The sequence below is a fragment of the Accipiter gentilis genome, chromosome 16 (genome assembly GCF_929443795.1).
Source record: "Accipiter gentilis chromosome 16, bAccGen1.1, whole genome shotgun sequence".
NCBI classification, from domain to species: Eukaryota; Metazoa; Chordata; class Aves; order Accipitriformes; family Accipitridae; genus Astur; species Astur gentilis.
The window spans coordinates 4,977,716-5,002,455 of record NC_064895.1 but is presented as its reverse complement, the minus strand read 5'-3'; the positions used below and the strand labels follow the sequence as shown (position 1 = coordinate 5,002,455).

The 24,740-nt window shown below is 38.0% G+C and overlaps 2 protein-coding genes across 5 annotated transcripts in view; one reads left to right on the top strand and one right to left on the bottom strand.

Moving 5' to 3' along the window:
• The window catches only part of ANGPT2 (angiopoietin 2), a 43,879-nt gene extending 19,890 nt beyond the window's left edge, over nt 1-23,989 (bottom strand). The window contains exons 1-2 of one of the 2 annotated variants that reach the window (XM_049819402.1): nt 23,527-23,989; nt 1,366-1,521 (exon numbers count right to left, since the gene is read on the bottom strand). In XM_049819402.1, coding sequence (XP_049675359.1) covers nt 1,366-1,521; nt 23,527-23,811 — 441 coding nt within the window. In that variant the 5' untranslated portion in view covers nt 23,812-23,989. The remainder of the gene's footprint in view (nt 1-1,365; nt 1,522-23,526) is intronic. The other variant, XM_049819403.1, reaches the window with a different exon arrangement.
• The window catches only part of MCPH1 (microcephalin 1), a 130,239-nt gene that overhangs the window by 70,186 nt on the left and 35,313 nt on the right, over nt 1-24,740 (top strand). Inside the window, exon 13 of one of the 3 annotated variants that reach the window (XM_049819373.1) lies at nt 23,381-23,462. The exons of the other annotated variants lie outside the window; for them this stretch is intronic. Within the exon in view, the coding sequence (XP_049675330.1) occupies nt 23,381-23,424 (44 nt within the window). The 3' untranslated portion in view covers nt 23,425-23,462. Of the gene's footprint in view, nt 1-23,380; nt 23,463-24,740 lie in introns of those variants that run through there. 3 annotated transcript variants of the gene reach the window in all.

Sequence of the window (24,740 nt, the reverse complement as noted above, 5' to 3'; positions counted from 1 at the left end):
ATTGATTACTCATGTCCTTCATGTTAAACAGTCATTCAGGACATGATTTCACACTTAAGTGTAATTGAAAACTATTGCCAAAAGTAAGTGTCCTTGAGAGAGCAATTGTTTGGTTAATTTCCTTATTTTGTTAATTAAGCCCTTAACCCAGTCACCAGTAATTTCAAGCAGAGAAGGAAAGTTACAGTGATGATTTTCTTCCTCTAAGCAGAAAATAATTGAATAATTTCCATAAAGACATTACTGTGAATGAGTAAATACATTCCCCCAACATAGGCAAAATACTGGGCTCGTGAATCATGCAGTTAGAAAGTTGAATTCAGTACGCCTGTGAGCTATGAACTATCAGTTTATCAAAGAGTTCACAAAGGCTTGTCTTAGGTTAAAAAATATAATTTAATTCATCGGATGAATTCTACAGATAGTAAAACGTCTAACAAGGATTTTAGGTTTTGCATGCTATTTACATTATATAAAATGTTATGTGCTGCATGCTTTATTCATTATTTGTTTGGGGAATTATCTGAATTTTCCTACTGTGTTAGCAAAACTACAAATACGTACCATTGTACATCGATTATATACCATACATATACCATATTAAAATCTGCATTCTATTTCACATAATGTCTTATTGTAGTTAATGCTTTTCAATTAAAGCAATAATTAAAGATAAACACATTAATTTGTTTAAAATTATTTAGAAAATAATATGTACAGTAGCCAAGTTTACTTCTGTGTGAATCTACTTTTCTAGTAGCCTCCTCCTAATCCCTTTTTTCTTGATTCATATCTGATTCATTTATTTATCCCTCTGTTAAATAACAATAATTGTGCTGGAACTGAATTTATAGTATTTGCGAAAAGATTCATTAAAAAGACCCATTTTTCTTGACAAGAAGTTTAAAAAAAAAAAAAAAGGAATTAAGTTTAAATATAAAAAAAGGAATTAGCTTGGTAAATGGAACAAAGGCAGTTTGAAGGAACTCCCTTTTAGCTAAGATCTGGTGGCGAGAGGTGAATAATAAACAGAGATATACAATGAGGGTTGTAGAAAAGCATACTAGTACCCAAGTGATGTTTGGATATAGTATAGTAGGTTTAAGTACTTTATCTATAAAGATGAATGTAACAATTGTCTTGCTAGACATACTTCAACCCCTGCTGTAATGGAAATCTTCAAGAGACAACAGTGGAACTCTGTATCACCGAATACTAATGGTTCCCTAAGCTGAGCAGAGCTGTTGATTGTAATGATTGACTTCTAATCGTCGAACTGAATAGTGTAACACTAAACTGTGTTAAATGTATAGTTGTGGGTGTTTGGGAAGCAGAAGCATTTTTAGGTTGAAATTCATTACTTACTTGTGCTTCAACATCTGTTAATTTGCGGGTCTGTTCAGCTGTTTGATTTAGTAAGTTTGTGCCTATTTCAATCATTACTGCAGTCTGGTTCTGCACTGCAGTTTGCTGGATCTCTACCATTTCTTTCTTCATACTGTCTTGGATGTAATTCTCAAGCTACATGGGAAAGGAAAGAGAGAAGATAGTTGCATTCTTTAAATGTTGGAAGGGGGGGGAAGTACAGTAAGCCTGCTGGCTGCCTTGCTAAGCAAATTTGTTCCTTGTCCTTGTCTGCTATGCATTTATGTGAAGTTTCCCAATGTTAAGCTCTCTGAGAGGAAGGGTGAACATGACAAGGAGTGTGTGGCCACCCATTTTTCTAAAGGCAGGAACGAAGATTTGCAGGAGGTAGGTGGAAGGCGCGGCAGTGAGAATGCTCGCGGGCACTCGGAAGCTTTTCTGCCTTAGTGCTCCCACCATCGTCACCGTCAGAGGAGCTTCACCAGCTTTGGCAACAATGGGAACTTTTTAGAAGACCAAAGCTTAGGAGTTTAGTCGTCTTCCTGTATCTAGACTTAAATATTTTCAAAAGCATTTTTCATCATGTGACTAGAAGTCAGAGAAGAGGTCTTTTAACACTGTTATGTGCGCATTTTTATCAGAGAGAATTTCAAATAAAGACATGAAACAGTAGGAAAACTTATAAATACTTTAAATGCTTAGTATTTAGGAATGCAAGAACTGTTTTAAATACTTCATTCTGAAGTCATTTCTGTGTCTAAATGAATAAGGTTTTTTTGGTAGTCTTTTTGTAACAGTACACTGCTTTCGAGGAAAGCAAGGAGAAAATAAGTAGGAAGGAGAAAATTCAAGTAACCTTTCACGAAGTCTTTCTTTCCACATATCTGGATTACCAAAAGCAGGCTGATTTTTCTCCATGCTTCTTTAGTATCATTTTCTCAATAACTTTGCAATTATTTCATATTTCTTTCATGAGTCATTGCTTATGTTTGAACTCTTAAAAATCCAGGTCATGTGATTTATTTATTTTTTTTTTTTACTGAGGAAAGTTCTAGAAATTTCTAGAATCAAACTTCTACTTCACTCCAATATTGTTCTAGCAAGAGAACCATAATCATTTTGGGGCTTCATGCTGTACCTCCAAAAAGGATGCTAGCTAATAACAAATTCCTAGAATCATTTAGCACAAATTATAAAACATCACCAATACCTAATCTAAGAAAAATGGCTGATAGCTTGATTCTTTAACAAATATTATTTTGATAATGCTATCCTGATATGAGTAATGGCCTGTTGTGAGGAGGAGCTTTGGACATTATTGTATGGCCATTTTCCATATCAGTGAAGAAAAAGCAGCTTATGATTTAATATTCTATCAAACCACTGCTGAGATCTAGCTGTTCCACTTCTGACCAGCTAAGGATCAATTGGCAGATCAAACAGCTTGGAATGTTTCCCCCTTAAACACTACTTGAGCAAGGACTGGATTATTTCTTTTCTGACTTCACAGTTGTTTTTTTAAAAGTGGCAAATGAAGAAAACGAGGTGTATTAAGTTAAAACCTCTAAAACTGGAAGTATATTCTCAGTTTGAAGTAAGCATTACTCTTTTTGTCCGGTGTGACCAAACTTCCAAAGCAGTATTTGTTCACTCCATTCTCCCCTTGCAGCTGGTGAACTGCAATGCACAACAGCTATTTCAGATCTGGCACAAGGTTTGGCCCACACCTCCTATACTGCTGCATAAGTGTACTTACTTCTCAGGTGTACCACAGGGATTTAAAACTAGCTTTTAAACAGCCCTTAGATGCTCTTTGCGTAATAACCTTTTAGAATACCAAAAGTAAGCGTGCAATCAACTGGGTTTTGGCATGATAATTTAACAGGGTTGTCTTCAATTGCCATCATACTAAGCAGTTAAGGCTTTTCCCTATTCACAGTTCTTAAGTGTTACGTTTTTGCTTCTGGATATTCCGCATTTTCAAAAACTTCCCCACCCAGAGACATATCTAATTTGACCAAACATGTTGGAATTTTTTTAAAACTTTGGTGATATCTTTTAGGTCACCTTCTTCTTTTCTGCTGAACTAAGATCAGTGGCTGTTAATTGTGTAGTAATGGTAAGACATCTTTGGTCCTTGATGATTAAGCTATGAGATGTCTGAGTATAGTGATAATTTAATTCAAAAAGCAGTGCAAGATGGTTTTTAGTGCACCATAGTCCAAGGAGATGTGCAAAATTCTGAAGGCTTTTATATAGATAAAAATAAGTAAATTTTCACTAAAGTTAGATGCTGCTCCGTGAAGACCAAGAACGACAATTAATATGTCTCCCTCTGAAAAGGCTAGAAATCTGGGGATTAAACAATCTATATGAGTCCAAATTAACTTTAGCAACTGAAGCTGGAGAACTGGACATCACTATAGACAACTTGGAAAAGACCTTTGCTCAAATGCACCTCTATTAAAAGAAAATTAAGGGAGATCTCCAGAACTCATTTTATTTGCCTTAGTACCACAGTCAAGTATTGTAATGCTTTTATAACGATCGAGGATATGGCCTCGCCTGGCAGACCTAATGCACATCTGCCGTTAGAAGGGACATTGGGTTAAAAAAAAAGACATACAGAGAAAAAAAAAAAGAAAAGTGAGACATCTCAGGTATCACAGAGCTACCATATGAGAAAGCGTTGAAAATATTGCATCTTCTTTAATTTAGAAAAAGGCCCACAAAAAAAAAAAAGAAAGAAGGCAGTAAATAGATGACCAAAGAAAGACTGATCAAGAGCTTTGTTTTTTTCATAAAATAATTGTGGATATTAAACCTCATTCTTCAAGGTTGGTTCCTTGTTCCCTAGAGAGGGATCAGAATGAGAATCTGAACAAAGTCATCTCTGCAAATAGGATTACAGTACTGCATGACTTCTTTGAAAATGTTATCACTGAGTTATTCCAAAGCAGGCTACTAGAAAATGAGTTAATTCTGGGCTTAAAGGTAAGGTAAACATTTTACAGTAGACTAAGGCAATTGCCCAGTTCAAACACCCAGCTGTAAGGTTGCTCTGATTACAGTACACAAAACCTGTGATTACAATTTGAGGCATCTGGTGGTTCTGGTTGCCAGATTTTTATATCCCTTGTTACTGTGCTTGCAACCTTAGAAAGCAGTTCTGTTTGGACACACAGTTCTGCATTTTCATAATTTATCTTATTTGAAGATGTGTAAGTATAAGCCTATCTGCAAGTATCTAACCTCTTTCATATCTCATTCATGTGATGTATTCTAAACCATTGAAGTATTCTTTTGACTCCAGTTTAACGGTTTGTCTTCACATCCATTTTTCAACTTAAAACATTAAATCAGTAACTTAGGGAACATAGCATTTGTGCTTACTTGAAAGCATGAAATATGAACATCAAACATTTTTAAGATTTAAGGCCAGTTTCATGATCTGGTTTATTTATGCTTATTTAGAGCAACATGAAGCATCAGAATGATATTGACCTATCAAGTGGCTTTGGAGCTTCTTGTGGGGTTTTTTTGCCTAAAAATCCTACAAAGCATGATTACATAAAACTCTCTGTTCTTTCCTTCATATTCACTAATCCTGTCCCACTTCTGTGCATTCTCTGCATGTACACATCATAAAATCTCTTTTCCTGACCTGAACCAAGACATGGACTCATCTCTCTTTGCTTATATTCCCCTCTCTCTTCCACAATGCAAAACTGTGGAAAGGACTTTTTACAACTACATTTTGTAATATTTTTTTTTTAGTGGCAGGTGCTTACTTTTATCTTTCTTTGAAGATGAATAAAAGAATTACTTTCATCCAAAATGCCCATCATCTCCCACTGACCTTAGCGAGAGCAGAACATATTCCCATTGCCTGCTCCCGGAAAAGGAGACCCTTGTGTTTCCCCGAGAGCGAGGTGGAAGAACTTGCTCAATACAGGCTCCAGTTAAGGCAGCCAAGGCTGAGCTTCATCGACAACACTGAGGATTAGCAGGCATTTTGCAAGACTGCAGTTCTTTGTGGCACACTTCTTTGTCGAGTACTATTCATCAGCTCCTGCCAAGGGGCCTCCTTCCTTTATAAGCAGTAGCACACTCAGAATTTCTGAAGAGGGGAGAATAGCTTGGGTCCTTTACAAGAGGGAAGGGCACAGGAATGAAATGCTCCAGTCCCCATCCATGTGTTGGGAAGTTTGGCAGTTTGGTTTGAACAGCATGTTTGTCTTCTCCAATATTTTGCTCAGATGTGGAAGGTGCAGCAAGGATTATTTGCCAGATTTCTCCTTTGCCACATGGCTAGTTATGGGAAGATAATTTTTAATCTCTTTAATTCAATTAGTAGCTGGTGTATAAGACTTGTGTTGATATATGTTAACCTTGATTACATGATGGTTATTTTGGACAAAGTAATTGTCAAAACCTAATAGCTGACTGTTACTGATGCATCTTCTTTCAGAAATTCTGCTTTTGAGGGAGTAAGTCAATCAATGAATCCTATCTTAAGGAAATTGCAGGGCAGAGGGAAAGAGGTATTAATACATTCAGATTTGAAAGGAGGAATAGTTAGTTGATAGCATTTCAGTGAATCTTCATGGGATTTTTTCATGAAACATTCTATTTTTTGTGAAAGACTTTGGCTGGCATGTATTCTTGAAAAAAGTAAATATAAATGAAAGCACAGATGGGAAAAAGCATGTCTCTTAAAGTATGCTTAAATTGCAAAAACAGCTAGGAAAACTGAAAAAATAATTGCACAATTAAAGTTTGTAATATAGTTATGGTGATGAATTTTTAGTCAGAATTCTCTAAGGTCATCAATTTGGGGCTGTCATGCTTTATTATTTCAAATCATATAAAATCATAAAATTTGACGAAAGTACTTTAGCTAAGTTGCCAAAAGAACATGGACAGATCAATCATATTGGAGCACATTCCAAAACATTGCTTTTATAGCCAAGATTGTCTTTTTTTAAGCAAGCTTTAAATTGGCAAGAAAGAAAAGACAACATGTAGAGAGTATGCGTTAAAATAAATTTGGTTTCTAACCATTGGCAGAGATAGTACTAATCCTTTATGAAGGGTTGCCAATACTTATTTGAATGAAGAGCCTTCCTGATTGCTATCATATAGTTTGTGTCCACATTACAGAACAATTTTCCAAAGAATCAGTAACTTCTGCATCGTGTAGACACTTTAACTTCCCATTTTTTTCATTTAAAGTTATAAATGAGGTCTTGGCTTTTGTTCTCTGCTATACGAATTAAACGGTCATGTTCCTGGCAGCGTTTATAGCTGTATGAATACATACATCCCTTCTTTGCCAAATGCTACCCCATATAAATGGTACAAATAGTACTGGCTGCTAGTTGCATTTTTATAGAATTTGTCAGTTATCGGAGCAGTCTTTCCAATAAAGTTTGGTGATTTCCTTAATGTTTGTAATCTGATTCTGTCAACTGTAACATTTATTTTCAAAGAAAAGTAATGTTAATTGTGAGTTCCTCCATAGTGCTGTGTCCCCTAGAAGGAGTAGATAAATGGCTGGAGCTGCATGATCCTTTGTATCCACCCCTAAGATCATCAGAATCTATCCAGATTTTTTTGACTTGATTCTAATATGGATTACTAGACTAAGCAATTTACCACTTTCAGGCAGTTCATCTGTAAGTTTGAGAAAATTCCAAAAGCACTGGTTTTAGGCTTTCTTGCAACTCGTCCACTGAAATTTGAAGATAATCTTTATTCTTACAATAAAGCATCCATTCTAAGACTGTACCTGCTAGGAGAAAGAGCAAAGAGGTCAAAGTTTATCTGCAGACATATCTCTATAGCCCTGTATTTAGATCAGCAGGTTCACTCCATGAAAAATGTCATTAGTCCCATAAACTCAGCAACTGCTATGTGTGATATACTGTGTGAAGCTCCACTGCATTGGCATTGTTCGTTCCATGTAACAGCTGATTGCTGGCCAAATGGAGAGGTCATACGTCTCCATACGGCCCCTATGTGTTCCTGCACCCTTCCTTGCACCAGCTCCCACATGCGCTGTTGGACTTTTGACTTAAGCCTGGAGGCACTAACCTAAAAGAAAAACAAGGGACAATTTCCTGTCAAGTTTGTGGATTGCACTTAGATGTCAGAATTGTTACTAAGATAACTGTGGCTGTTGATAGTGTAGAAAAGTCATTTTAAGAAGTAACATGATTTAAAATTATACGCTACAGTTTTAAATCCAGACTGCCTAATGTTCTCCTAGGGATATCAGTGCATATGAGGTTCATTATCTTCCTCTGATTGCAGGGACAACTGATTGTTCTCCTGCCATTAATTTGAAGTTTTAGATCCTTCATATTCTTGGCAGCAGCAGTCTGATAAATATGGAATAACTAAAACTAGCTTTCTTCATATTTTCAAGGGGGAAAACCAAAGAATATGCATAAGATTTCCATGAAAAATGCTATTTCTATTCAGACCTTGATTGTGCTTAGTAATTAATTTACAAAATAGTTCCAAAGAACTTGTGGAAGTATTGAACAGGTTGTATTACAACACATATTGCATGCTTAGTCATCTAATGTAGATACAGAGAAACTTGCAGGGATAATGACATCTGTAGTGTTTTTCCTCTAATTTTTGTTTTGAATTTCCAAAAGTGGAGTAGATCCAGTAGAAAACCTAGCAACAGAAAATACATTTACAGCTAGGCATTTTTAAAATATGCATTGAAGCTACAGTGTTTGACATAAATTAAGCTGTCAAAAGCTTTCTGAGTTTCTGTTTTTGCATCCCTACTAAAAATGTCCTATGCTTTATTCAAAATTAATCTTTGTGAATTTAAACCAAAGGAACTTCATCAGCCCTTCCAATACCTGTGATCATCATCCTGACAATTTGTTTCCTAAGATGTTTAGTTTATACACAAAAGTGAGCGAGATGGAAAATTAACTCAAGCATCCATAATCAATTTTGCTTAGTTCTAGTGACAAGGCAAAATAAGAAAACCGCTGATGAGTCTCATCAGTTCCTTTTCGGAATATTTTTTTCAGAGTACAGATGAGACCTTCCTACTTCTCATACTCCAGATGTCTTGAGTTATCTTTAACCCAGTCATGCTTGGTTCTTGGTTGCCTTGCCCTTGTTTCAGACTGGCGGTGTTCTTTGGATTGGGGCTGCGTCTGGTTTCTTGATGACTCATCTGAAGTAGAATTTAGCCCACAATTTGAAACATTTTTTTTCAAACTCTGTGCCAATGTGCAACTGTCTTATTGTAGAAGGTCAGCCATATATGCCACAGAAACCTTAAATTTCTGATTCACAAATACATTTTTGTATATAAAGACAGAAAATACAGTTTTGTCAACCACTATTTTAACAGACTTCGCTTTCAATTAAAATACTAAATATGTGAATTGTTTATTTGTAGTATAATTAAAGTCTGCACACTAGGAAGGATTTCTTGGGATAAGCCTATCTTTTTGGATTCTACTCAACAGGATAACAGCGAAATGTAATGTAGTCTTTATGAAAAGAAGAAAACACTCACAATTTCATCACAGCAGTTCATGTAGGCAATATGAAGTATTTTACCTACATATATATGCCACGCATGCTGCTTAATATGCATGCATGTATGTAATGAATGGAGCACCATATTGCCAGGCTCTCCGTGTGTGCTTATATTTGTATTTCCACATCACTGCAATGTCTTGGTGTTATGAAGACAAAATACTGTAAAAATTTCAATTTTGCAGACAGTTTTGTTCTCTTTAAAATAGCTTTTCATACTTGTTTTCACAGTCCATCAATGTTGCTACTGCTTAAAGTTAGAATAAAAATGAAAAAATCACTATCCCTTCCAAGATCCATTTATCTTGACAGACCTAAGGGAATACATTTTTAAGGGTATTGCATCAATCCCCATCAATCAGACCTTAAGCTATTTTAAATCAACTTTTAATAAAATAATATATTTCTCTATGTTTTCTGAAAGTCAGGTATCAATTTTAGTAGCTTGTAAGTTTTGGAAAAAAGTAGTACACTGCAGAAGAAAAACAGGCAATCGTGTCTGGAAAAGAGACATTTTAAATTGCCTCTTTTTTTCCTTTTTTTTTTTCTTTCTTTTTTTTTTTTTTTTTCTTTCTTTCCTGGGGCAGGAAGTCCCAGAGGACTATGTGGTGTTTCTCAAGGGAGGGGGAAAAAAATCTCTTGGGAATGTATATGGGAATGCTTGAGATGTCTCTGCGCTATTAGCTTCTTACATGCCCCATCGAGCATGTCTGCCTGTCCAGACCTCCAGCTAAGATTTTTCTCTTATCTCATTTTCCTGTCAGCAAACAAAAGGTGAAAGTAACATCATAAATGAATACTAGTTGAAAGTGAGCTGTGATTTATTGGAAAATATTCAAGCTAAAATTGTGTCATAAAATACAAAAGGTTTAAATGCTAACTCTTAAAATAGTAAATACAGACTTTAAAGTAAATCATATGCAGGAGATGGTTCAGTTAATCCCACTTGTGCACTAAATGAAAGCTTAGCAGCTTATTTTCATGTCTGATTACATCTCATTTAGAGGAAGCTGTTTGTTACGCTTGTATAATTTACACTTTCTAGCAGAAGGAAAGAATTCTCTCCTTCATTGGCAATAATCTACTTGAATAAAAACCAAATATTTCATTAATATAACATGAAACTAAATGCATGCAATGCCTTCATTGTCTGCACAAATATTTATGAAGAATGACTTTCACTCTGTGTTCTTGACTGGAAGTATTTTGTAGCTGATCCTAAAAGGTATTACAGCATGATCATACTTTCTACTGCATGCTTTGAACTACCTACAAATGTTACAATCAAAATGGTGATGAAGAAAAAGCAAAAGAGTGCACAGGAAAAGGGAAGAGACTTTGAGAGCTGAAACTATCCCAAAGGCTGTCTTAGAGTTGAGCTCCCACCATTCCAGACACTGAGCTTGTTTTGTGCACGTGATACCTCACTTGTGCATGCATTTTCATGTGGGTTGTCACTTAGAGGATGACTTTGCTTCTTTATGCTATATATGATGCATATACTTTTACTGTGCATTTTTTTTACACTATCTTCAGAGCTAAAATCAATTATTTGGTGATTAACCATTCACATTAAGAGTTAAGGATATTCATTAAGGCAGTAATCTAAGATTCTGAATCACCGTTTTTCAGGATCACAGCTAAGTGGTATTTCTCTTAGAAATCAGGGAAGGAATTCATAAAGTTCCCATTAGTCTAAAAATAAAGAATAAATAAATAAATAGTGTGAGTCATGAATGGCATTTTGCCGAAGTTCAGTAGCACTGAAGCCAGGAAGACAAGAAGCCAATGATGCTTCTGCCATTCACTGAAATGAATATAAATATTCCACATTATGTGCAACAAGCCACCAACACTGAAAATTAGGATTCCTTATTTATGAACAATATAAGAAATACTGCCAATTGCTATTTAATTTTTAAATGCTAGGGTATAGCATTGGGCTATAATTTCACAAATTGAATATTCAAACTTCGTGGAGACAAGCCTACATGTTTTCAGTCATATTTTGTACTTGCATGCTACCATCAGGGAGTAAGCACTTTACCAGACTGGTGTAAAGATGAGACTCTGCCCTAAAAAGCCCACATTTGAGTGAACACTTGCTATTCCAGGTCTAAAGTAATCCTTTCCCATTTGTGTATTTTTTCCATTCCATTGAGCAATAGGCTGCTGAAATAAACTTACTATCAGGTATGCAGGTGGGGGTACTTGCGACATTCTTTGTGACAGACATTGGCTATGTAGCCTTATAAACTTTATGAAATTTTTGGTTAATTTATATGTGCCACAGATTTTTCTTAATATAAAACCATTTATCTTTTTACCTCAACTTATAATATCAGGTGAATTTTTTTATGCATTCCTCTTTCAAGAGAACAGCTCATGATGTGGTAGAGCAAATCATAATGCAATTTTTTGAAGAAATATGAAGTAAATTTCTCTTTTCAAAATACGTTATTGGGGCAGTGAAAAAGAGCTAGGCATTCACAGTTCATTCTCAGCACTGCTTTCTAGGGAAGCAGTCATCTTGCATTCCACTTCCAACCAGAAGGAAGAATGATTCGGAGTTCAAGGATCAAACTAGTTAGGAAGCAGTGGAATACAATTAGTCTTTTTTGTAAGCTATAAAACTGGGTGTCTCCTGTTTCAAAGCTGTGTTCACAGAGCATCTTTCAGCATGAAAAATCATTAGATTTTTTTTAAACTTCACAGATAAAGGAAACTGAAAGCAGTTTGAGTAGTTCTTAAACTTTGCAACATGCTGGCTTCTAAATATAGTTTAGGAGCTTTTGTAAGAATTGTTTTTTCTTGAAGAAGCCTCAATGATGATGCTACCAAGAGAGAACCAGTCATTTGAGCTGAAGGCCTGCCAATTTATGAATGCTGAAGACTTTGACACAGTACGTGCCAGCTGCTGATTTCAGTTTTGAAGGACTGAATTTCTCTGCTAAGAACTCACACACTGATTTTCCTGTATATTTGAAAAAAAAAAAAAAAAAAAAACACCCAAAGGTGGTTTCCTCTCTTAAGTGCTGTAGTTCTTTTTTTAAGATATGCTGCATCTTGCTCGCCACTGTTCCCATTGCTAATATGCTAGCTGGGCAGGGAGGGTGGTGTGTCAGAAAAGCTGCTACATTTTCATCACCAATCTGAAAATTCCTCACTTGCCAGACCAGAGCTTTTGGAGAACTTTCATGAAGTTTCCAAAACACTGGGCAGGGGAAGCAGGGCCCCAAAACCAAAATGGCTTTGACTGCGACTACAGAGAGCACTAAGGGCTGCCTTCAGTAAGGGAAGCCCGGGTGGTCACCTCTGCTTAGTTAAAACACTGAGCATCTTGATACGTTCTTGTCAAATGCTACTTATTTATTTCCCTTTGCTGTTTCATTAGCACAGTTAAGAGGCTTTAAAGCAAAAGCTTCTGAGGAATTCCATGCTTCAAAGATAGAAAGCTACTGTGTTAAGAGTGGACAAACACAAATATTTGGAAATAAGATCAGCATGTATAGGCAGCATATTGCAGAAACAAAACGTAGTGCGTGACGCAGAAAAAAAATATTTTAAATTGTGTAATCCTGATTAAAAAAATACATTTTTAGCCTCAATAGATAGGATTATCCATCTAAAAGCAGGCAATTTAGTTTGTTGGAACAGAACCGAGAAGAAAAGTCTTACCATCCATTGCTTCCAAAAGTTCCTCTTTGTGTCTGGTGCCCCACTGAGCACTCAGGTGGTGATGGAAGGTCACCTCTTGAGCTGAGCTCCAGTCACTGCTTCTGAAAGCCTGAAGCCAGGCAGCTGCCAGTTGGTGCCTTTCTATGAAGACCAGAAACTGGAGCCAGATCCTCTCAAAACAAGCAATGCTATTGGCATTGATTGTAATAGAAGAGGAGGAACTCTCAGCAAAAATGGCTGAGAACCAAACCTACACACTATAGGATGGGTATCGTATGGGAGGAAAGTGTCCCTGTCTATCAAGATCTGATGGGATGGGCCACTGAAGAGGGAGACTTTTAAATGCACTTTCCAGAAACTCCCTTGGATGCAAGATTCTGCCCCCTAGATGAGTAACCACATCTAGCAACAGAGAAAGTACGTCATCAATACTAGGTGCAGCTAGCCAGAAAAAAAAGCTGTCTGTCTTGATACCCAGGAGAGTACGCATATAGTGAGGGTTAAAAAGAAATTTAACAAGGAAAAAAGAAGCCAGAACTGAGAATCCTGAATGACAAGGGATGTAGAGAAAAAGAAGTTCAGACTGGACAGTTAGGAAGCTGAATGGTCTTAACAAAGGGAAAGAAGAAGGGAAGGGGAAAAAAAAAAAAGGAACTGAATCTGTTAAAAATTTATGTGTCAGGGATAGGAATTCATAAAGGCAATGAGCTGCAAAAGGGGGCTGGAAGACTGATCTTAAAGCTCGATGAGGGAAGGAATTGTCTGGTTGGCTGGAAGGTTAAAAATATTACGAAGTTGGAAGGAAATTCACTGAGGAAAATGGTGAGCACGAAGGACTTGACTGGATGAGACTCTTGGGAAACGTTACTTCCACGTGGACTTGAGAGGGACAAGAAAAGGAAAATGTGTATTTCCTTGTGATTAATATTATCACTCTTTTTTTCTATTCCAATAGCATCCTTACCAGTCAGAGGTAGTCCACATGAAGTAAGCCTGAAAGCACATGTCTGATTTACTCCATTATCAACTTCAATTAGTTAAAAAAAAAAAAAAAAGTTTCACCTTTTGAGTCAAATGAGCTTTTAGATACATCAGATGAAATCTCAGTTTCCCTAAGAAGTCAGTGGGAATTTTTCTACTTGCTTAGAGCAGAGCTAGGTTTTTGTATGCTGTCCTCAGAGCCTTTTTAAAATAATAAAGTTTACCATAACAAAGAAGCTGAACTCAAGACATGGATAAGTTTTCTCTAGATGCAAGTCAAATAAACTTACGTGTCAGGAGAAAAAAAAATAGGGTATTATTTACTATATTTAAACTTTCTTCCGCAGCTGGTAAACTGTAGCTGTCAGAATCCTTGCTTGGCCATGGTAAGATTTCAACAGGGTCAGATTGTTTATATTTGTTGCAGTTTATACTCTTTCTGAGGGTTAGGTTATTAGTCTTAGGGTTTACCTTCTAGTTATTTGAACTTTGTTTCATCACGTCAGAGTAGTTTTCAGAAAACATTCCCACTAAAGCTCCAATAGCAGTTACAGCAGAGTTTTTTAATTTACTATTACTTTATAGTCAATCATTATATCTGACAGAAAATCTAGCATCAGGATGGAAGTTTAAGATAAGTGAAAACACAGGGATAGTTAATATGGTCAAAGTTCAGACCTCACGCAAGGAAGCTTAGTTTTATTTAAGTCAGTTCCTTAGAAGCAGAAAAATACAAGATTTTGTCTTTTTTTACTCATTCACTTAAGCTGTCTTTCACCCACTTTATCCATTTTTTTTAAGTTGTATTAAGAAACTGGAAGTTGCTGTTCCCTTTGAATAGCTGAATTACCTTGTTTATAGAAAAGCTTTCTGAAAAGAAAAGCAAAAACATGGAAATTGTTTCATTAAGTCTTCACTAGGGAATTTTCTTGAATATTGAACTGTCTGAATGGACAGGATATTTAGTAATTCAATAGGAAAGTATGGCAAGCGTGTTTTCCATGGCTACATATATTTCAGTCTTGACCTGCAGCTTTTTTGATGTTTGAATGTTGACCTTATGCACAGCTGAGATTGTCAGTTGACAGCTGATAGTGTGGAAAAGTGAGGCTACTGCTTCTGACCGATTGGCACATTCTCTTTAAGGGGCTGGTTTATATTTCACTTTGAAGCTGTGGGTTTGGACTAGTATCTTGCAGGTGGTTACACCTGGCAAATGGAAAATAGGGAGGAAAGTTGTTGCACAGAACATAACGTAGTTCAAAGGAGAGGACCTAAGGGAAGTATATGAAGAGTCTTAGTGTGATGTCTGCAAGTTCTGTGGAGGAAGACAAAACTAAAATGATTTTTAGGTGCCAGCTCTCAAAATTAAACCTCTCGGCTCACTCAAATACCTGAGTGTAAGACTATACATCAGGTCACACGACGAACAGCAGGCCTCCGACGCACTGACGTCATATCATATGTAGGGGAGCTGGCTGCTGGTGGGGTAAGGGCTATGGCTATTGCCCAGGAAATGTCCTTTCCACTGAGCTGGGTGTCTCCCCATTCCCACACCCTGACAGAATGGAACAAAAGAGGCTTTTTCCTTCCAGGATCACGCACGTCAGGTGCGGGCCTGAACCAAAAAGCGAGCATAGCGATGAAGCTGATACGGTGAGTACAGGAGGTGAATGACTCTGAATGCTTGCAGCGTGAGAATGAACAGGTCTGCAGAGCTCTTGTCTGGATGGGGCTTGATACACTGCTCAGTCGTTTTTGTACTCCGGATTTGAAGAGGATTCTACCATTTTTAAAAGGATACAATTTTTCGTTTTTCCAAAGATGAGAACTTTTAGCTTTTCTCCCTGTCAAAAAGTTCTATTAAGTGGAGTGATAGTTAAAGATCAAACATTTGCCTAATGCGTTTTCATGTGGTTTTCACAAACACTTTATTCATTATCGTATAATGCTATGTATGCATTGCAGTGTAATTATAACATTGCTACTGAAGTAGCTCAAATGATGACAGTTGTGTGATTGTACTGTACCACACCAGAATGCTCTAATATCTTAGTTTTGACTTCATACTCAATTACTCTGGTCCTCATGTATACTTTAGCACAGCTTTTAAAATGCACATAGCTATTTTCAATGTCTTCATAATTGCATTATTAAAAGGTACTACAGAGTCTAAAAACTGAATGCCTCTTAAAGAATTTCAGTTGCTAACATTGAAAGCTGTAATGTATCAAGCAAGGCTTTTTTTCCCCCTTCTGGAAACTTAAGTAATAAGATGTCATAGCTAGCTATTCAATAAAATAGTCTGTTAAGCTCTCAGCTGTGTTATCACAACCCACTCATTTTAATCCCTGGCCAAAATCAATGATAGAAAGTTGATATGTTGTTTCCCAGAGGGTAAAGCAACCCTATATAGTTTCTTTTTTTTTAAGCTCTTATCATGATGCTTGAGACCTGAATACAAATACAAAACTGAAAAGATATTTTTTTCCCTACAGTATTAAAGGGAGTTTGAGCAAAATTAGGACACTATATGTCACTTGGGTTTAACAGGAATCTCTAGAGACAGCTGAATTGGAAAGAAAGTTGCTGACATCTAAGAACTCTGAAGTATTTGCTCACCTAGAGAGGGAAATGTTTCACCCCTTACAGCTTCTGTGAATAACGTAACTCTGTGAACAATACTAGATTTCCATCCATACTTTCACTAACAGAGAGAGAAGTTAACAGAGGGAAGGTTGCATATCCTATAAACCACCTCTTTTTAGCAGTAAGACCTTGTTATGACCTTAGTAGGCTCCTGAAAGATTATTAAAAAAACTGATAAAGCTTCGTATGGGCATTATAAAGACAGCAGAAAAGTTCCTGTAGCTTCCCTCTCTCTGTCCAGACTAACCCATAATGTGCTGGAAGTTGGAATGAGAACAGACAGATATCTCCTAATCATACAAATTGCAGGATACGTTTGCTGAGCTTTGTAAACAAAATCTTAATTTTAGGGTTAACCTGTTCCACAAGCAGATAAAAACTAATAGGATTTTCAGTAATTACTTGGAATGTAATAAGCATTTTTTTTTTTTTTTTTTAAAGGCATTTAAGGAGTAGTAATGTATTTTCCTAGGCAGCTTGAAAATGGACACAGGGAGTGTTTGCAGAACTATTTAGGTGTGGGATTTTTTTTTATGCAAAACATGGATCTGGATTTTGTAACCTGAAGAATTCTTTAACATTTCCTCTGAGCTTGGTTTACTTAGAATAGACTTTAGGTTCACCAAACAGTATTTCAATTATTCTCACTAGAGAATAAATACAATTCTTTTTTCCTCTGCCCCATTTCCTAGAGATATATCTGTTAAAGGAAATGAAATGATCACAGTATTTCCAGTTGTAAAGCACTTTTTAACTTTTTGTATGTGTGTGAGGTTATTTGGTTTAATTTGTTCCACTGTGGAATGTGCCCTATCTCTAAGGCATTTCTAAGTATTAAATTACTGTGCCGTACCTTTTTTTTTCCTAGATGCTCCTAGGTTTTTTTCACCTGTAATTTATATTTGGCTATTCTGAGAAATTTAAAGAATAAAATGGCAGATAAAATTGTCTGTGCTTATTTCTGAAACTTCTTATTCAGTGCCACAGAAACTCTCCTTTTCTTGAGGGTTGTATTGATACTTATGGTCCACTGGCAAATGCTCTTCTCAATGGTGTAGCTGTTATTACCAGTGAGAGATTTCCTAGGGTGCATTTGGACTACCAAAATATTTTCTGTGTGACATCCCTGTCTCGTATACTAGAATATTCATTAAATATTTTTTTATTCAAGAGCTGTCTTCTCCCATTTCTTCTGCAGTCTGTACAGGTATCTTTAAGGCTCCCATCAGTACCTTGTTGCTAACTAGATGCCAGAACCTTTTTTTCTCCCTGAAGTACAACTTGCATCTTCTGTTCCAGGAAGAATTTTTTTACTATAAGGGTGGTGAGATACTGGAAGAGGTTGCCCAGAGAGGTTGTAGATGCCCCATCTTTGGAAGTGTTCAAGGTCAAGTTGGATGGGACTTTGGGCAACCTGGTCTAGTGGAAGGTGTCCCTGCCCATGGCAGGGGGGTTGGAACGAGATGAGCTTTGAAGGTCCCATTCTGTGATTCTGTCAGGATATGGGAATGGGGAGACACCAAACTCTGTGGAAAGGCTACCAGTCCTGATTTGACTCTTGTACCTAAGCTGTTTGAACAAGTGGGAAGCATAATGTTTATCTGTATATTTCTGTCATATTTGCAGCTTAGTCCACATTCCTACTTTCTACCTATTGCCTCTTGATTCTGAGGCTTACAAACTTCAGTGCCAAAGTGGTATGCCAGGATGAGGGCCGTGCAGCATGCTAGCTTTTGCAACTTCTTCAGCAATGCTGATAAATCTGCCTCTTCAAGGAGGATTTCTTTAAAGTTTTCCATTCCTCTATTTCTCTCTCTTCCAGGCTGAAGAGACAGACTGCACTTACTCTAGGGAGCTAATTAAGGTAGACTGAGTTACCTGATGAAACTCTGGGTTTGCTAAGCTCCGGAGAAGGATCTGCCAGAGGCACCTCTCTGGTTGTAGACCGTAATCTAATGTCTGACACTGTGTCTTCTAAATCAGTTGGCAGCATTTTGCACGTCTAGCCCTATGATAATGGTAATGGTAGAAGAAGACAGTCTTACATTGCTCCCATCCTGGCTTTCAGCCAAACCTATGTAAAATCCCATGAAATAACAGATACAACAGGCAGTTCTTGTGTTAAAGTATGTAAAAGGTTGTTAAATAAATAGTGGCTTACTAAGCTGCCTTAGTTTACTGTAAGAAGTATTGTAAATCAAATAATGTATAATGTGGGTGGTATATTTTCAAAAGCACAAATACTATAGTATGAAAAGGACAGTATGATAATCACTGAAGAAACTAGATATCATAATTTGAAGGTTGGAAAGGGGTATCTGTGTCTTCTAGGCAAAATTCCGTTCTAAGCAATACATACCATGATAGCTTGTTTCTTGTGACTAGGAATCCAGCAAATTATGTCAGTTGTTTCCCCTGGTAAATTATGGGGAGTTGCATGTTATCGAATTTGTTCATAATTAACAACAAAAAAGGAGCAGTGAGAAGACAACTGTCCGTAAAAGAAACATCATTCTGAACCTTAGTTGCTCTGCAGATTTTCTAAGATATTCTAAAGGTTATGCTGTTAAGACTTATAAGTAAAGTGGGTATGCAGACAAAAAGGACTGGAAACTGTCAATTCAAGCATCTCCAGGCTCATTTCCTATACGTGCACTTGAAGAAAGAGAAAAAAGAAGGAAAATAAAGCACTTGATGTCAAGAATTAATGGAGAAAGTCTCCCAATTTGCTGTTTGGACCAAAGATGGTAAGTTTCTGATCATATTGATAACAAAGAAAGCACATGAAAATATATCTTGAATGCTAGTAAGAGACTGGTTCAGTAAAACAAGCCTCTGTTTCTCACATTTTTTTACTGATAACATCTTGGAGATGGCGAGCTCTCAACTTCAGATCTTGTAGATCTGTCCTAGAAAATCTCTATTCTTCCTTGTTGATTTTGTACAATTTCATACCTGTATCACCAATTTGGTATTTGTGGAGTGATGCAGGAATAGCCTTTGCAACATAGTTTTTAAACGCATGCAAAAGTGTCATTTCAAATCCCTTCACAGAAATTCACCTACAGGAGATGTAAAAATAAGCTGCATAGTCATATCATTTAAAGCAGCGTGGAAACTTTATCTGGTAACATGTACTAATCTGAAAGTAAAAAAGTATTTTCTTTTGGGTCCTGCCAGTACTCTTTTGCTTTGCAAATACATAGTTGATAGACAAAAGCAAGCACTTTTCACAATAAGTGAAAACAGATGCATTACTTAGGAAAGGAATGCAGCTCTTGATTCACAGTCAGAATAATCTCTTGCGTACTTCAAAATCCAACACTGTACAATGTAGTTGTCCTTGTCCATTGTATGCAGATAGTTTTGGATGACGGCACGTCAGAATATCTTTTCTTATTTGAGATATGAAGTTTAGTACAAGTATGACAATACTTACAACCTCTCATTGGTAATTACTCAGCAAACATTACAAGAATTCATTCCCATTCATCTTAAAACATCAGATTTTGTTGTGCTTGGGGAAGAAATGTGTTTCAAAGTGACAAAGGGGTTTTAGCTTCCAGGATATCATGATAAGGAAAACCAAATCTCAGTTCAGAGTATCCAAAGATACTGCATCTCTATTAGCAAAGTGTCCCCCTCCCAGTCTGCTGGGATGGTTCAGGATGAAGTTCTGGTCTTAGGTTTAAATGTTGACTCCTGGCACAGACTTTTATTTCCTAGTCTTTTGATCTGCTGATAAACTGCAAATAAATTACCTCTATTCCATATGCTATAATGCATTTGATCATACATTGTTTTCAGCTGTTTATAACAGGAAAGACTAAGAAAATAAGACCCCCTTCTTTTACACTATTGCTTTGGATACAGTCGTTATCTCCTGAGTCATAGGATCTAGTTTATGTACCAAGAAGTGAATTAAAGTCAGCATTCAGTTATTTCAATGTCTTAATACCTGAAAAAATGCAGTTTCTTGAGTAGAAATGCTGTGATCCAAATGGTAAAGCTGCCACTAATTCAGATGGAGATTTCTTGAACTGTGGAACTTAAGGGAATTGCCTGTCTTCTAGGAATATCCGAAAACCTGATGTTGTTTTTATATAAAAAAATTCCAAAGTATAACAGCCAACATACATGTCTACATTTAAAATTTCCAGTCTTGTATCTCAGCTGTATACCAATCTGCTATCCTCTCAAATTAATTGAAAATCTTATTGTTGAGAGGTTTTTCCTCCCTGCCCACACACTGCATTAGAAAAAATCTTACACTTCAATGTACAAATTGACCCCAAACTAGGGAAAGTCCAAGGAGAAAGTTCATTTTGGGTATATTGCTTCACAGTTGATCTGGGGTTTTGGCCCTTGGTCTACCGCATCGCTTACTGGCTTCCTGCTGAACACTGGGTTAGGTGGGATAGTGGTTCGTTCTGGTATGTCATCTGAACGCTTAAACATAATCTACTTTTGAAGAGACATTCTCCAGCTTTATCTATGGTACATACAGTAGTGGCATAAGGCATTAATGCAGTTCAGACCAAAAAAAACCTGGGTTTTCATGAAGCAGCGATTTGTAGCAATTGGAGAACTGTAGCTCCTGCTCTATGCAGGAGCAGATCAGGAAAGAACCTGGACCTACGTAACTCATTTTCTTCCTATTGTGTTTGTCCATTAACCAGATGAAGCGCACACTTCCCATGCTGTTCCATTCATACAGCCCAGCGTTCATTCAGAAACAGAATGTTTCCTTTAGTTGATGGATTAAAGGCAGGAGTGGGGGGAGGAGTGTAAAAATGTTTTGGGATGTGCAGTACTTCAGGAGCAATGTTTAAAGGATAATTCACACTAGAAGTTTGTAATGTGGTTTTTTTTTTTTACACAACTTCAAAACAAAACAGGTGCTGCCTCTTAAATGAGCAAAAATAACTTTTTAAAAAGCAAGACCCAAAGCAGTTTTTTCTCCAATTGCTGAGACGTTAATGTCAGGTTATTTAAAAAATTTCTCTTATATTACACTTTCGATACAGTATAAAAACTTAAGTGAGCAATTCTATTTTGCCCTGCCTTGACTAATCTAGCATTATATTTTGGCTAAGTTGAAATATGAACCTTGGAATGTGTATTAGTGACCTTAAAAAAACCAGCAAGTAAACTCCGTAAGCAACTTTAAAGGTTATTTTTTGCTTTTCATCTTCACTTGCAGACCAGGTGTCTCTAGCAAAGCAAATCTGAGGAAAAGCTACTTTTGTTGGAGTCTCTTTGTGAACAAAACGGATGACATAAAAAGCAGGTGTTAAAATAGTGAAAAAGGCAAACAGCAGTTATTTTACAGGATGTTTAGCTGTGGAACAGCCAGAAAAAAATCAGGCTAATCTAAAGCATCTTATTTGGAAATCTTTGCTCAAATAAAAGAAACATTTCTCTGTCTTGTAAAACAGAATCTGCCTTTTGATCCCCCAAAGAATGGGTTAGATATACTTATCCTATTCCTCTTGTAACTGATTTCCCAGGGACTAACAGGAAAAAGCATAGTTTTTACTAAATAAGGGTGCTGGAATTTGCTTACTGGTTTCTGTTTACCTGATGCCACTTACGATACTGTGTTTGCCTACGTAAGTGGCATTTAGCACTGGAGTCTTGTGTGTGATTTTACTATTTATGTTAGGAAATTGCTTAGCAGCTGGGTAGATTAGACTGTTTTGCTTTGTGTGTTTTTCATCCTGCATTGCACATCTGTTAATGTTGGTCCTAACATTACAATAGTGAGGACTGTAAATTACTAAGTAGAAAGGTAAGTTAAGTATGTGGAGGGAAGGATGTTTGCCTGTGAGATTAAAAAAACAAAAGGTACTGAACTGACACTGGGTTGTCTAAATTAAGCATCCTAAACCTATAAAGACAGATTAGAGGCCCACATTGCAGCCCTGAAGTGTATGCATTTTGGATTTAAGCTTCAAGGTTCATTTTCAGGTAGATGAAAACACTGTGCTTTCTGCTTTGAAGCGTGACTTCTCTTTCTTACACAAATTCCCTGGCAGGTTTCTTTGGTTGTATCACGCTAGTTCTGTAACTTTGTAGGCGATGAGAGAAGCGAGCCCTCATGCAAAATTATTTTATAGTCGTGTAAGAAGTGGCTACCCATTGTAGAGAATTGTGAATTCTCTCTGTTCGCCACAAATACTTCTTTCTTTATGAAAAAACCCTTATGACTTCACTGGAACATTTACTTGGAGATCCTGTGTCAACAGCTCAGTTACATCCTCAAAACATTTATTGCTTGGAAGATAGGCATCTTGGTATGAAACATAAACACTCGTAAATTTGCTATGCAGTTAAACTATACTATCACACTTTTTCAGGTACCCGTGAAATATAGGTTGATTAAATCAAAATCCATTGAACTCTATAGCATTTAGAATCAAATGAGTTTCTATAAAAATGTGGACTAGTGATCAGGTTTGTTCCCCAGTGATATGAAGAACATATGCTGTATGAAAATTTTTTCTGCTGTTTCAGGTCTAACTTTACAAATGTTGCCACTTTGGCAATAAGCATGTCATTTTCCCTTAGCTGCAGTGGAGTTGCATTAAAGGAAGCTACGTGGCATCTGCAACACCTTTTCCAGAATATTTTTCCCTTGAATATTGTATGTTTGAGTGGAAATGTTACAGGATGCAAAGGATATCCGCTAATGAACTTTCTTGAAATTCTATCACTTCACTAGGCTAGTTTCAGTACAAGTCAGGCTTGCAGTCTTTGCTTAGAATTACAGTTCTTTACCGGTGGGGCTTAATATGTTAATTTCTGCATGCAGGTTTTGAAATCTTCTTTCAGATAACATCTTTCCCACATGCCTCAGAAAAGAGGTACATTCTGCAGTCTTTAAGCCGAGATAAAATAGCCCCTGTCAGTTATTATAAATTAGTAGCTGGTTCTTTCCCGTCAGAAATTTCAGACATGCTCGCAGCCTGCCTGCCTGTGTGTAATTACTATTTGTCCAAGCAGCTCAGATGTAACGACAAACTTTAAAGCACGAGCTGTGCAGTTCTCTGTTCCTTCCTCGTCAGTAAAATTGTGTCCTCAGGCTGCAAAACAACTTTTTTTTTTTTTTTTGATTGAAAGGCAGTTCGGAAATTTGGCTCAGATGGAGAACGCGTTTTGTGGATTTAGGAACTGTTAGAAGAAGAGGGGGGAAAAAAAAAAAAAAAAAAACAAAACCGACGGCGGGATGTAGCGGACAAGATTTTGGGGATGGAAACGGCGTTATCCTACCTTCATCAGCCACTGGGTGTTGTTCTCCATGATGTTCTCGAGCAGCTGCAGCCTTTGAACCGAGTCGTCGTAGTCCAGGGGCGCATCCCTCTGCACGGCGTTGGACACGAAGGAGGCGGCGGGGCGGCAGTTCTCGGTCTCGGGCAGGAGGAAGGTGTAGCTGCACGCCCCGTGCTGGACCTGGTACTGCTTCTTGCCTACCGCCTCCGTGCTCTTACTGAAGGAGTTGTATCCCGAAGCTAGGAAGACGCCGCAGCCCCAGAAGAAGTAGGCGGTCAGCTGCATTTTAATTCCGCCGGGAGCCCCAGCAGCCCCGAGAGCTCCGCCGTGCCCCCTCCGTGCGAGCCCGGCCCTTAGTGAACGGTGGCGGGGAGGGAGCGCCCGGCTGCCATGGGGCGGGCTGGGGGGGACGGGGGGGGACAACGGGGACGGGACTGTCCTGCTGCCAAACTGCAGACGAGCCGGCTTCTCCCCCCGCGGCCGCCGTGCCCCGAGCTGTCAGATGCGGGAAGGACAAACCCCCAGCTGGGGGACGCGCCCCCCCCCCCCCCCCCCCCTCCCCAAGGCGTGAGGCTTTTTTTTGTGCCGGGGCGACGGGCTCCCTCCCCGCTCGGCCGCTTCCCTCCCCTCCGAGCAGAAGCTGATAAGAGCGGGTAGACGTGGGGAGGGGGCTGCTCCGCCCCCCCCCGGGCTCCGCCAGCGCCTTCTTAGGGGGGGGGGGGGGGGGGGGGGGGGGGGACGGGGGACGGACGGGACGAGCGCTCCGCGGGGCTGCGCGCAGCGGTGCGGGGGGACGGGACAGCCCGGGGAGGGGGGAGCCCGGCGAATTCCAGCAGCACGGCTCTAATTGAGAATTTCCTAGACAGAGCAATCAGTTCCGACAGCCTCCGACTAGGCTGCTAAATTATTCGTGGTGGTAATCCTTTTTCAACACTCTCCATCCCCCCCCCCCCCCCCCCCAAAAAAAAAAAAAAAAACCAAACAAGTTCCTGGGCTTGTTTGTTCTTCTTAAAAAAAAAATTATTTTTTTTTTTAAATGTGCTGAACCAAGATGTAATTTCGTTTGTGTTCAACGCATTGTGTAATTACAGCAAAAGACCCTGTCCTAAGCGTACAAAAGCAGGCTTGGGCATGTCCTTGCAGAAAGAACAAGAGAGGGGGGTTAATTAAAAGTTTTCAGCTAAACACAGACTTTGTGTTTTACCGAATCTCTG